This window comes from Pteropus alecto, unplaced genomic scaffold (assembly GCF_000325575.1).
Source record: "Pteropus alecto unplaced genomic scaffold, ASM32557v1 scaffold246, whole genome shotgun sequence".
NCBI classification, from domain to species: Eukaryota; Metazoa; Chordata; class Mammalia; order Chiroptera; family Pteropodidae; genus Pteropus; species Pteropus alecto.
In genome coordinates, this window is record NW_006437742.1 from 1,695,030 (window position 1) to 1,708,906 (window position 13,877).

A 13,877-nucleotide genomic window follows, 5' to 3' on the forward strand; every position below is an offset into this window, starting at 1 on the left:
GCCTTTCATTTTGTCATGGAACTACTTTTGTGAAAGTCAGTGCTTAGAGTGACAAGGCAGGAGGAAGGAGGCGGGTAATTTCAAAATAATTGCCACAATTTTTATTTTAGGTTCATTCAACAAATTTTTACTGAACACCTATATGAATGTCACTGGAGATAAAGTGGTGAACCAGACAGACATGATCCTTGCTCTCAAGGGGCTGACAGTTTAGTGAGAAATATAGAAAAAGATTGACTAATGATACAACTAAATAGGCTCTCCCACCTCGTGATAAGTGCTATGAAGGAAGAGTAGAGTTTCTATGAGTGCGTATAACAGAGGGATCTGTTCTAATCTTTAGACTCAAAAAGTACTACCCTGAAGAAATAACATTTGAGTTGTAATGTGGAGGATGAGTATCATCCATTTAAAATTTCATTCCTTTCCCAAGGAACAAAACAGACCAAAACAGTCAGAAACTTCTTTAGCCATAGAATTTTTTGGCATCATCATGGCGATTTGAGCTGGGCGATTTTCCCTCATATTTAAAAATTAATTTTAGAGAAATTTTCAACGAGTCCTATGTTATGTAGAGTAATTATGCTGGATTTATTTTTGATGGTATCTTAAAACATACTTGAATCCATTAGAAGGTCCCATGTATTGAGAAAAGATCACTTAATCCAATCATAACTTCTAGCCAAGGATTCCACTTACCACAATTTCTTTTTCAAATGATTGAACTTTAGAGGTAGCTTTGAAAAATATTATTAAATATATTAATATTTTGGAGGGTTGGGGCATATTACTTTTATATTTGAAAAAATAATAGAGATAGTCATGCAAAATTATTAAGCCTACAGAAATTTTGTTTGATCTATAACATTTTTTTATAATCCTATCCACATTTTCCAGTTCTTTATGCTACTCTTCCTATTTTCAGGCTAATAAAATAGTTGTGTAATTGCAGCAATAGTTTCTCCCATAAATACAAAATCCCATGAAAATCAAATTAAAAAGGAAAAGCCTATCATTGAATTTCTTTAAGACCCATAATTAATACTCTTTCGCTTCTGGGGTTAGTGTATGAACCAGCTAGTCTTTATATTCAGCTGACTTTTTCAGCAAGGTGGAAACCCTCTTCTTTCAAAGGTCGAGGATTAAAAGCAGCCACAGATCTGTGGATTAAAGGTATTTGCTCCCTCCACTCAGAAGTGCATTTCCCAGTAGATCTGTTCTAAAACAACAGCCAGAGAATAACAGTGTGTTTAGCAGTCTTTCATTACTCTATATTACATATTATATCACCAATATATCTAGGAAACAGTAATGTCTGCCCTTGTATGTCCATGGATTTCCTAAGGTTTGTTTCATTGGTCAGAGCCCCTATTTAAATTTACTCTCTATATTCTAGAATCTTGACATTTTAAGGAACTCAGGAGCAAGCTGCTGTCTTCCTTGATTCCACTCAAAGAGCTGGTATTCAAACCCCCTTGGTGTGTAAACACCATTGTCTCCTACACAAGAGGATAGAACAGGACTTATTAGTGAAGAAAAACCACCTGTCTAAGCCAAGATATCTCTGTGGAAAATGAGTGTGCTATACCAAACCATATAAAACTCATTCCTACCATTCTACTATTTATTACGAGGGCTTTTATATTAGTTATTTGATTGGTATTTGGCATCCACTCTTCTGTTTTCAGTTAAAAAAAAAATGACCTAACATGGGAACGTTAAGTGGAATAAAAGAACACGGGAAGAATTAAGTGGAACATCACAACAACATCCAGAGCTTCCAGCTCCTCTCTTCTCATTATTCTTATCCTTTTCTATTTCTGGTTCTGGCCCTGCCCTACTGCTTACCTTCTTAACCTTAGCCATGTGATAGCCCCAAACTAAGTAACACAATGAGGGTTTATACTTACAAAGGAAAGGTAGAAGAGGCAGGGATGGCTAGGAAATTAAGAGTAATATAGTCTCCCTATTTTCACCACTTTTTCTTGACCACCTAATTGAAGCTTTTGTGGCATTAGAAAAAGTTTAAGTCCAGATATCCATATAGATACATTTCACATGGTAGGTTACAGCTTATGAAGAGCCCTGAATTTTAGATATTACTTTAGATCTGAAGTAGACCTAGAGGATAGCACATGACAATTCTCAGAGTGACTTCTAGAGTTAGTTTGAAATTAAAGTTTGAATACTGCTCTGTAGTGTGCATACAGCATATAATTTAATCATCGTAATGACTGTATCTTTTCTTGCCAATTCTTCCACAAGAGGAATAGGAATGCCTGGATCTTACTGACTTCTCTAAGTTTATTTCCTGGAATACTAAGGCCCATAGACAGCAGAAACTCAGATTCTTTTGGGATTTTTCAAAGGAACTACTGCCCTAAAAATTGCCTTTTCCTGTGGTTAGATTTACTTGTAGGATACACAAAGCTTCTGTCAAGTGTCTATTCTAGAAAGACTTAATGGTATTATCATATAGCACTTTGAAATATAAAAGTAAAAGGTGGTGCTCTTAGAGAGTAAACCAGGCAACTCACCCCTGCTCAAAAGAGTGAGAGCCAAGGCCAGGCTGCTCAGATATGACATATAGAGTGTCTATTTTATTAATGTTGGAGAAGCATCTAATCTGTAATATATAAAATCTTTCCTTAGACTGTAAACCACATTGGCAAGAATCATGTCTCTTTTATTAACTGTTGTGTCTCCAGTGCTTAACACAATGCGCAGCACATAGTAGGTACTTGGCAAATATTTGTCGAATGAATGGTAGTGTACAACATTGTAAATTTAGTCAATCTGGAGAGAAACAGTCGTTAAAATTAGTTTTATTTGTGGTGAGGGAAGGTATTTGAGGAAGATCATCATTATTTTCTAGATTTCATATCTTTAATTTTTTTGGTTCTATTATTTTGTCATATGTTTGAATGGAGAATATATGAAAGATAAAAGATCTGGCCCCCAGATTAAGCTGATCATAAGGGGCTAGAGAAATTGTTGAATTGATTCAGTGAAAAGCCCTTAATATAACAAGACAGACTTTATACTGCAGCTGTTTGAGGATATTCAGAGGAAGAACTACCTATTTTTATCCCTTGCCCACATTCCAATAAACTGTCCCAGCAGATGGAGCAGAGGGTAAGAATTGGAAGGGTTGTATTTTGGGTAGAGAGTTGAAATTGTAAGGGGGCATGTGTGTGTGTGTGTGTGTGTGTGTGTGTGTGTGTGCGTGTGCGCACGCATGTGTCCTCTGGCTTTTAGATTTGTGTGGATGCCTAGTCTAGTACTTGTAACCAGTGCCACTATCTGGTGCTTTTGTTACCCTCTCTAGGGTGTACTCTGATATAACCACCCTTTTAACCTTACTAATAGCAGTCAGAGTCATTTTATCTAGACAAGAAAGACAGCCACCCGTGGCCTTCTCCAGCTATCTCTGTTAGTGAAACGAGGCCACCTTTACATTTATAAAGTGTGACTGTAATGTAGTAGACGTGTTTATGTATCCATAAAGCACACCAGAAAATCAGTCTCATTACTCCATAGTAATTTCCTACGTTTTCAACTTACTAGTTTTGCCCAGAGGTATCAGAAGTAAGAAAAAAGGGGGGAACTTTTTACAAGTGTTCTTCATTTGTAAGCTAAACATTCTGCCTGTCATCTATCTTAAGATGCTTTTTACCTTTCTGGTTTTTTTTTCTGATTTCTTTTTTTTTCTTGTGTAATTACAGCTTTGGCTTTACAGATAAAGTAATAAAGAAGAGCCAGTGTCCCATCGGGGTCTTTGGTAATGGTTTCAAGTCAGGCTCCATGCGACTAGGAAAGGATGCGCTTGTCTTCACCAAGAATGGGGGTACTCTCACTGTTGGACTCCTGTCACAGACCTACCTGGAACGTGTCCAGGCCCAGGCAGTTATTGTACCAATTGTTCCATTCAGCCAGCAAAACAATATCCTTTTTCGAAATGGAGAATGTTGGTGAAAAATTAGTCTAATCTGACTATTTTGATAGAAACCTCTTTTTTCTTCAAGTCAAATCCAACTATTAAGTTTTAATATTTAAAGAGTTATTCAGCTGTCTTCAATTTAACTGGTATTTCCCCCTATTAATAAATTTCGAAAATAAGTGGACCATTGACCAAAGCTTAGAAATGTTTTTGATGTATGGGAATTGTCATTGTTATGTGACTTGATCTGTTACCCCTACCACCACCACCACCACCACTCCTTTGGTAAAGTTCTCTTTTTAACCCCTGAGGGTAGCTACATTTGCATTATACCCCTAGAAACATTCTATTCATCCCCTTATCTGATGGCTGAATGGCTCATTTCCCCAGACCTGGACTAGCTATTATTTCTGTTAGATACCAGGTGTCTTGACTCAAGCACTATAGCAGTAAAGTTGGAACTTATTTCTTCCGAAAAGTCTGGAAATTCAGCCTTTAATTTATTTCCTAAATATAGGATTGTCTTTATTTACATTGTATTTTTGAAGCTATATTCTACAGGGGTGACTGGTTTTTGTGTTTGTCTTTAACAACCTTTTTTTATTTTACCCTTTCTTTTCTTTTGTAGCAGTAATGCCCATGCTTTATGTCTCTGTTTATATTTTGTCCAAACATGCAACCCAAAAGGTAAATCTTCCTAGCCGATAGCATCCTCTTAAAATATTAATTTTCCTTTGACTATATTTGGTTTTACAAAAAATGATTATTACTGAGGACTCCTTGCCCAGCCTAGAAGCCATCCTGAACTATTCAATTTTCAACAGAGAAAATGACCTGCTGTCCCAGTTTGATGCCATCCCAGGCAAAAAAGGCACTCGTGTTCTCATTTGGAATATCCGCAGGTATAGTATTCTAAGAGTGATACAGTCTAATAAGCAAAAATAATATGATGAAGCACATTTTAATCTCTAGAGAGGCAGAGTAGATAAATTTTGATACGTATTCATATCTCATTGCGTCCTTTCCATAATTTTCTTAGCTCTATTTGAGGTAGTGGTTCTTATTAGTAAAATGTGGAGCTTGATAAGGTAGAGACATGCATATCCTGAGGCTATTATTGTCACAGATAATCAATGTAGTTCAATGTTATTCTAAAATCTTCAGAATCCATTATAAATATCTATTTTATATCCATAAACACTGTTTTGATGTAGGTAAGTGATAGTTTAACCTATTTAACAATGAAACTGAAGTACACAAAGCGACATTAGTTAGGGTAACAAAGCACAACCTGATCTTTAAAAATAATGACGTCGGTATTATTAGTGTTTTAGAGTATCTGGATTAGAAGTAGAAAAATCTTTGAAACAGATAAATTTGAACTATAATGAGGCTGGTTTCAGGTAATGTGTTGAGAGCTAATAAAACAATCTAGAAATACTCTAGGCTACATCATTTGTTTAATCACGTCAAGTAGAATACATTTGTGACCACTAAACTTAAAAGCCTTTCATATAAAATAGAGATGTTACTGGTATCAGATATATTCATTCTTTTTCTCCTTGAGTCAAGAATTTCACCTCATTTTTTAGCTGAGTTAAACTTATGTAAAAACCATGCTGGTTTTTATAGAAAGTACTTTCAACTAAAAAAAATTAAGGAGGTTTTTCACACATTGCTAATTTAGATCTTCCTTTGTCCTACTGAGAAAACCTCAAATAATATAAAGGATCATTTTTCTGAGGTATTTCCAGTGATTTAAACACATTAAAGACTGTTTTCTTCATACATTGTTTCTCAGTTATATGGTACTGGGTGTTATATAAATAAAGGGTTCTGTGGTCAACTAACTTTGGGGAAAGCTGGCTTAAACCAAGTTTACCGTGTTGCTTAATTATAGGACTTCTCAGAGGCTTTAATATGCAAATGTTACTACATTATGCATTGAAGATATTTAAGAGAGCAATATGGTTTGCAGTATTTTCCAGTTTCAAAAAATGTTTTTCCAGATCCCTTTTCTTTGGATGGTGAGTGATGAGGGGCAAGGAGGACAAGGAACCTCCTCAGAGTATGTGTTAGAGTAGGTAGCAACAAACAGGAGTATCCTAGAAAATCCAGAATATTGTAGTGACATGGGCTTTATACAAGCTACATACCATAATGGCTATGGTCCAGCCCTGAAGAAGGAGCTGCATTTTCACCACAGCAGTTCTGAGAGCTTGCAGAACCTAAAGTATGGCTGGAGGTATCACTAGACCTTTGAGGTGGTTCTGAGAGCCTGGAATTATTTCTCAATTTTATTTGCTCATGCAACCAACCTATCTTCTCTTTCTTTCCTTCCTTCTTTCCTTCCTTCTTTCCTTCCTTCTTCCCTTCCCTTCCCTTCCATTTTCCTTCCTTTTCCTTCCTTCTTTCCTTCCTTCTTCCCTTCCCTTCCCTTCCATTCCATTTCCTTCCCCCTTCCCCCTTCTCCCTTCCGCCTTCCTCTCTTTCTTCTTCTCACCCTCCCTCCTCTTTTGCCCTCCCTCCCTCCCTCCTTTCTTCTCTCTTCTCTTTCTCTCTTCCTCTTTCTTCCCTTCTCTTCCCTTCCCTTTCTTCTTTTTTCTCTATCTCTCTCTCTCTCTCCCTCCCCGCCTCCTGCCCTCATTTAAGAGTATTTTGGGGGACTACTGTTCCACAGAACAAATTTGAGAAACTGTTCTGCTATATATGTTTTCTCCATAACCCATCATTTTTTTTTAAGTTTTTTCTAGGAACAAAGATGAGTCTTGGCTTTTTCTCCTGAAGTTGTTAGTGATATAGTCCAGGGCCTTGGAATGGACCAAAGTTAAGTGGCCCAAAAGGACTATGAGAAGAAGAAAGGTCTTTATGAAAGGAACATGAATACTATTATATTTTAATGATAATTCCATAAATGATACTCTAGAGGACTGGCAAATATATGCTGTTTCTATAACCTTTTATTTTTTTCCTTCTACGAAATAAGATTAGATCTGGGGGAATCTCGATATCTCATTAGCCCTTATACTATTGCTGAAGTTAGAAGAAGTAGCTTTTGATTCACCTATTTATTGTTAGGGAAAATTATGTTGAATGACCTACCCAACAATACCCTGAAAGTTGGGATCTATTATAAGTTCCTTTTTTTGAGGATAGCTGACAGCCACTTGATTTATTCGATCACATACATACCCACCTTCCTTTTTTTCCCTTTCTTTCTGTACTTAGCATTGCCACCTATGAGACATAGTAGATTTGTTTAGACTGGAAATACCATAAATATTGTGTGGTCTTCAAACCAAGTAATTTGCACTTCCTAAGCACGGGTAGTCAGGGAAGGAAATAGGTATCTGAGTTTTGGGCTCATATTGTTTCTTTTCTCTTGGGTTCCTAGTGCATTTTTTTCCTTTGGAGCCAGTTTTTGTTAGATTGGTACTTGTCTCTTTTACCCAGAAATAAAGATGGAAAGTCTGAGTTGGACTTTGATACAGATCAATATGACATCCTGGTATCAGACTTTGGCACAGAAGAAAAAGAGACTGGTGGTGTTACTGCTGAGCTGCCAGAAACAGAGTATTCTTTACGGGTGAGTAAGAGTGGTTTTTCTTCAACAATGAGAGGTAAGATTTCCTATAACATGAAAATCTATAGGACAGGATCTCCCTTTAGTTACAGAGAGATGACAGCCTTTTAGCCCTGTGTTAGGATTCCTTTTCACTGTCTCCACCGAAGCAGTTTAGTGAATGTAGTCAGCAGCACTTTAGTGTGGAATTTGACATTGTATAACAAGATATAGAAACTGAGCTAAATCTTTGCCCAGAATAGTCCTCAGTTGCTAGCTGTGTTTTATGGGAATGTCAGTAGAATTGGCAATATCATATATTAACTTTCCTTTTACTGTTCCATAGGCATTTTGTAGTATTCTGTATATGAAGCCACGAATGAAAATTTTTCTGCGTCAAAAGAAGGTGACTACCCAGCTGATTGCCAAGAGCCTGGCCAATGTGGCATATGATATATATAAACCTACATTCACAGTATCCTTACAACTATGTGAAGTTTATCTCTTCATTTCAGGATTAGATTTCAAAGCTGGCACAGAAAAACAAAAACCTTTCCTTTTCCAATTCTAAAGTATGTGTTATAGTACAAATCCTATTACAGTGTACTCTGTGGAGGTATTTATTAAGTATCAATCTATGCACCATTTTTATCAGAAATCACCTAGAAATTATGAAAATAATACAGAAGTCTGAGACTTTGAAGATTCTGGTTCAGATTCTGAAATCTCTTTTTTAACAAGAAACATTTATTTTTAAATTCTCAGCTGATTCTCATGAGTAGCCAAATTTGAGAATCTCTGCTTTAAGACCCACACCATTTGGTTTGTATTAGAATTTTGTTATATATTACATTTATTGAAGTAAGCAGAATGTTGACTTGAATGTTTTGATCTTTTGGATACAGTGTGATTTTTGTCATGACAAGTCCATACTCATGTTGATGGAAGTTAGAATAGTGGAAATTAGAGGTCGATAATGGATTTCCTCGTACTTCTCATAATGGCAGCCATTCAGAGAAGTTATTACTCATTTTCACTTCTACCCCCACCATTGCTCTGGGAATGAATTTCAGACATTTGGGAAAACTTTAAGATTAGGGAAATTAGGGTCATCTATGTTGATGGCTTTTCGAGCAAAAAAAAAAAAAGACTAAAAGGTTGAGAACTAGTAAGCAGTTATGAAGAATCGCTATTGTAAGTTATTTCCTAGTAACTAAGCACAGCTCTTGGACTAAGAAACACACTCTTGTTTACTTTATCAAACACATTATTTATCTTGCTTTGTGTTTATTCCCTTGACCAATAATTAGGAATTGTTAGTCTCTTTTAATAAGCTGTGTTATTGTTACTCGTAAGCAGATTGATTTTCTCCTTTTGGGGAACAATACCTTGTCTACTAAGAGAAGTTTTTCTTTTTTTTCTTTCTTTTTTTTTTTTTAAGCTGTAGACAAACCTAACTTAACAAAGCTAGTGATATTAGTATCTGTTGGTAAATTAGTTATAATATCACTGTATGTAGGCTAGGATCTTAGTGCCGTAGGTGTAACAAAGCCAGTCAAAAGCCAGTTTTCCAACTACTGGTTCAGGATATTTACCATGTTTCTGTCACCAGCTTCTTTCTGTTATGGGTTTCTATCAAGGCAACTCCTAAGCATGCATTCTATATATACCTTAACTCTTTAACTCCCCCTTCTTATTAAACTAGTTACCTTCTCTGATAGAATTTGGGTAAAACAAATTCACTACATGCAAGAACGAAATGAAACTCCTAATAAAATTTACCCCAAGATCACTGAGGGACAAGAGCACTGATGCTGATTTATTTATTCCTCAGTTATCAAAGGCCTCTTTCCTCCTCTTGCCCTCTCTCCTTGTACTAATTTGGGGAACCTCCTACCTCCTATTATAAGGTCCTCCCACCCTATAATTTAGAATTTTAAAAGTATACGATAGAAAAAATTTGACAACATTTATCTTTAAAATGTTAATTTTATAGTGTAGAGTTTTAGTTTGTTTATTTGGGGGGAGTTTTGTGCTGTTTAGTTTTTGCATTGGAATAGAGTCTTTCTTCAGGTTTGATTTGAGCTTCTGGAGCCCAGAATATTATATGTTCTGAGCCAAACATTGCCGTGTTATGTACCCACTTATATTATGACTTCATATCATGCCTAACCCATTTGTCACATGGATATCATTTTTGAATGTGTAACAAAAATAAATTTTTAACTCATTTGGACATGAAGATTTCTTAGTAATTGTTTTAATGAAAATCTCGGTTTCTCTATCTCCCCTTTATCTTTCTCACACTCTTACTTTGGTTTATAAATCAAATAAGACTAGTTAATGACTCATCATTGTTCTTGTTTTATGTATAATAATTAGTTCTCTTTATTTCATCTATCCAAGCTTGTTAACTTCTTTCCATGAAATATATTACAACAGGACTATTCATCTGCATTTTACCTTTAAAAGTGATTTGGTTCTTGGTGCTTTTACTTTCATTTTTTTGGAATGATTAGCAGGTCTTATCTTATTGCTCATACTTGTGTAGGTTTGTGTTCTACCATTTTACAACTCTTTATCAGAATCTGAGAGACCTAGCAGTAAACTGAGCAAGTAGCAAGGTTGAGAAATGTTTCGTGATTATGAATTTTTAAATCACCAATGGCATTTCAGTATATTTTCTCACAGTCTTCTATGTATATGTTTATATATACATATTTTTAGATATTGCATGTTGATATATTCTGAACTATTCCCAAATATTTTTCAAGGACATAGTTTTAAAGCTGCATAATAGACCATGTGGATATACCAACATTTATTTAATCATCCCTTAATGTCAGATATTTAAATTATTTATATTGTTCTGCATTGTAACTAATTGGTAAATCTCTGTAACTCAGAAACCTTTATGGGCTTCCCTGACTCTTTCTGTAGGATAAATTCCTAGAAAAAGAACTACTTGGTCAAAGGTTAAGAACATTTTTAAAGCTATTACTACAGATTTTTAAAACGCCCTCTAGAAAGGTTGTACCAATTTACATTCAATGGTGTTTGATGTTCTTTGCTATAATAGAGCACAACATTTTGTCTGCTAAAGCCCCTGGTGTTTGTCTCCTTAATGATTTTCTTCTCAGAATAAGCAGGTGAAAATAACTTTTGGGTTCTCTTGCAAGAATAATAACCAATTTGGAGTAATGATGTATCATAACAACCGACTCATAAAGTCCTTCGAGAAGGTGGGATGCCAGGTGAAGGTGAGTGGTTAATGTTTCTTTGTCACAGGAAACTGAAAAGAGTAGGAAGAGGATTTAAAATGTCCTAAGGGGATAAGTCATTAATGGCTTTTACTCCCATCAATGGTTGTTAAATCTGATTCTGGAATTCTGTGTTTCCAGTGAGCCATTTTGTGTTGAAAACCTCTACTTCTCATTCTTAATAAATATTAATTAACCCAAGAACTTTACAGAATACATCCTCTAGTTAGGTGTTAATAAGAAGTAGGATTAGAACACTAGCAACTCTGCCATATGTTCCATGTGTGCCATGAAGGTAGCTATTTATATTTTCTTGGGGAGACAATAAGGCAGAGTTGAAGATGCATAAAATTTAGTGGTTGATGACCTGGATTTGAGTCTCGACTTTTCCACGTAGAACCTGTGCAACCTTGGCTAAATTGTTTAATTTCTCAGAGGCTCATTTTCCTTATCTGTAAAATGGAAACAACAATAATAATTATACCTCCTCGCCTACCTTACAACTTACAGAGTTGAGAGATTTAGATGGGATAAATTATGTGAAAATACTTTAGAAAGTGAGCTATACAAATATTACCATCATCTTCAATGTTTTAATGACAATTTAAAGTAGGAATATCCATAAGTATCCCATTCTGATTTTACAGATAAGATTGCTAAAGCACAAAGAATGATAAACTAGTTTACATTACACAGTAGGACAAAGTTATATAAGAACCAGAATAGCTAGTCTTCAGCCTATGCTGATCTTCCTGTTATATCATCTTTACACAACTCATGTTTGTGAGCCAGCCTAATTACACCTTGACTCAGTTCCTTCCATTAAAGAAGAAAAAAAGATTTTAAATTCAAAAACCTTTTGTATCAACTTGTAATAAATAACCACTGTAAGTCTGACTCAACTTGTAGTTATTTGGCAGCCTACATATATAAAAAAAATTGTTTATTTTAATAGAGCGTGATGATTACGTAGCATCCTTAAAATTATTTTCAGATGAAGTGTGGTTTCAGTTCCCTAGAACAGTAGTATATAACCTTGATTTTTTTATCAGTGTCATTTTTTTTTGTTTGAATGAAATCTTATGGCAATCCCAGAACATAAAACAGATGAAAGTGGATGTAGTGTGGGTGTAGTTGAGAAGACTATTAATCCTTGGTAAACCCTAGGGAAGCTGTGGGTTATAGTTTGAAAATCTCTGCCCTAGAGTTTGCTAGAGGTTCCAGAAGTACATTCTGAGTGTTTCTCTAGATCTTGTTGTCCTTTCCTTGCCCATGAATGTTATGTAACCTCTTTATTATTGTTTGGAATCAAAAGGAAGTACCTCCAGGCAGTCAACAGTAATGTAAGTGTTGAAATTAATATTTTTCTTCTAAGCCAACTCATGGAGAAGGTGTGGGAGTAATCGGAGTCATTGAGTGCAATTTCTTAAAACCTGCCTACAACAAACAAGACTTTGAGTACACCAAGGAGTACCGGTGAGTCACTCCCAACCTGAAGTGTTTCTGATAGTTTGTTCAGATATGATTCTATTCTCTGAAACCTCTAAAAATGTCTCTAAAAAAACCAGGCAGATAAATTAACTGAGAATTCCTTCAAATCTATTTTCTAAGATTAGAGATAAAATGATTTTATTTTTGAATTAAAGCTTACTGATACATGATATATGGAGCCCAGTGGAGATAAACCTCACCTTTAAAAATTATTGAAAGAGCATAGGAGTCATTTAGTAACATACTTCTGGTGAAACAAAGAGCCTTAGAATTATCATAATGAAAAGAGATGAGTGGACCTGAAGTTATTGAATATATTTTGGGGAAAAGAACCAGCAGTTTGAAGTTTGTTCTAAAAGATTTTCTTGAAGCCATTGAACAGATTGAGAGGAAACTACTGAAGGAGCAGGAAAGACATGTGTTTTCATGGACATATCTAGATTTAATAGGTAAGACAAACAGGTAAGACTCAGAAAGGAACTGGGAGATAGTAAAGTCAGGATGTAATAGTTTGTTTTAAAACTTTGGGGGAGGAATGTGCCAGGTACTAGGGACATACAAATGAAAGAAGAATATGAGCAAATGGGATGAGATATATGCAAATAAGAAAGTTAAATACCTATAAAATGATTGTTTTAATGGAAGAGATATACAAAATGGGAAGAAACTTTAATTATGCCTAAAAGAGTCGAGGAAGGCTTCACAAAGCAGATCATTTTTGAGCTCAAACTTGAGGGAACAATTGGAGTTTGCTGGATGGACAAATGGGGCAAGGACATTCTATGCAAAGGGAAGTATATGCAAGGACATTAAAGGGCAAGAGGTGTTCTTGGAGTATGGAGAAAGAAGGCAGAACATTTTATGTCATTTTCTTGAAAGTCTCAGTAGAAATTTTCTTCTTAAGAGTGTGGGAAAAGTAATTCCTCAGATTTCCTTTTTTTGTGTGCCCCAAACTATAACAAAATTAGTTAAATGTTGTACCTTAATTTATCTGGAACCATAAGAATTTTAGGTTTAGTGCTTGACAGAGAGACAACTGTTTGGATGGCAACCCCAAATTAATTTCAGGATAATTGCTTCTTGGTCACTACGGCTACTCAATGGTTATGGTAACTACTGACCCTCAGTTTTAAAGTAAAATGGTCTTTTAACTATGAGTCTGGCCCGTAGTGGAGATTTTTGACTAGGACTTGACTCTTAAGATTGAAAGTTTATAAATGACATCGTTTGATAAAAGTCTCAGAGTCAAGGCATTCTGTTTCTCTTGAGTAAAAGGAATAGTGATTTTTCTGGTGATTAAGCTAAGAGTTAAGATTTGTGAAATTCAAATTTTAGATATTAAAAAATTAACATCTTTCCTATACCATCTTTGTCAAACCCTCATCTACCTTTTAAATTTTAGAGGTATTGGACCCTTGGTTTGTAATGTTTAGGTTCAATATGATGAGTTTGAGGTGATTGCAGGGGATCCAAATGTATTTCATCGCCAGTAGGTTTATTCAGTTTGACATACAGGATTTCCGGCTTAGGTAGCTTAATATCTGCTACACACTTTATTAAAAACAAAAACTAGTATACTATCCCACACATAGCATCTTTTGAGGATAAAAATTTGTATAACCCT

The 13,877-nt window shown here is 35.3% G+C and overlaps 1 protein-coding gene across 1 annotated transcript in view; it reads left to right on the forward strand.

Moving 5' to 3' along the window:
- Window positions 1–13,877, forward strand: part of MORC4 (MORC family CW-type zinc finger 4) — a 51,177-nt gene that overhangs the window by 7,272 nt on the left and 30,028 nt on the right. Inside the window, exons 3-8 of the mRNA XM_015591660.2 lie at window positions 3,726–3,943; window positions 4,695–4,842; window positions 7,394–7,526; window positions 7,849–7,977; window positions 10,643–10,762; window positions 12,138–12,238. Of these exons, the coding sequence (XP_015447146.1) occupies window positions 3,726–3,943; window positions 4,695–4,842; window positions 7,394–7,526; window positions 7,849–7,977; window positions 10,643–10,762; window positions 12,138–12,238 (849 nt within the window). The remainder of the gene's footprint in view (window positions 1–3,725; window positions 3,944–4,694; window positions 4,843–7,393; window positions 7,527–7,848; window positions 7,978–10,642; window positions 10,763–12,137; window positions 12,239–13,877) is intronic.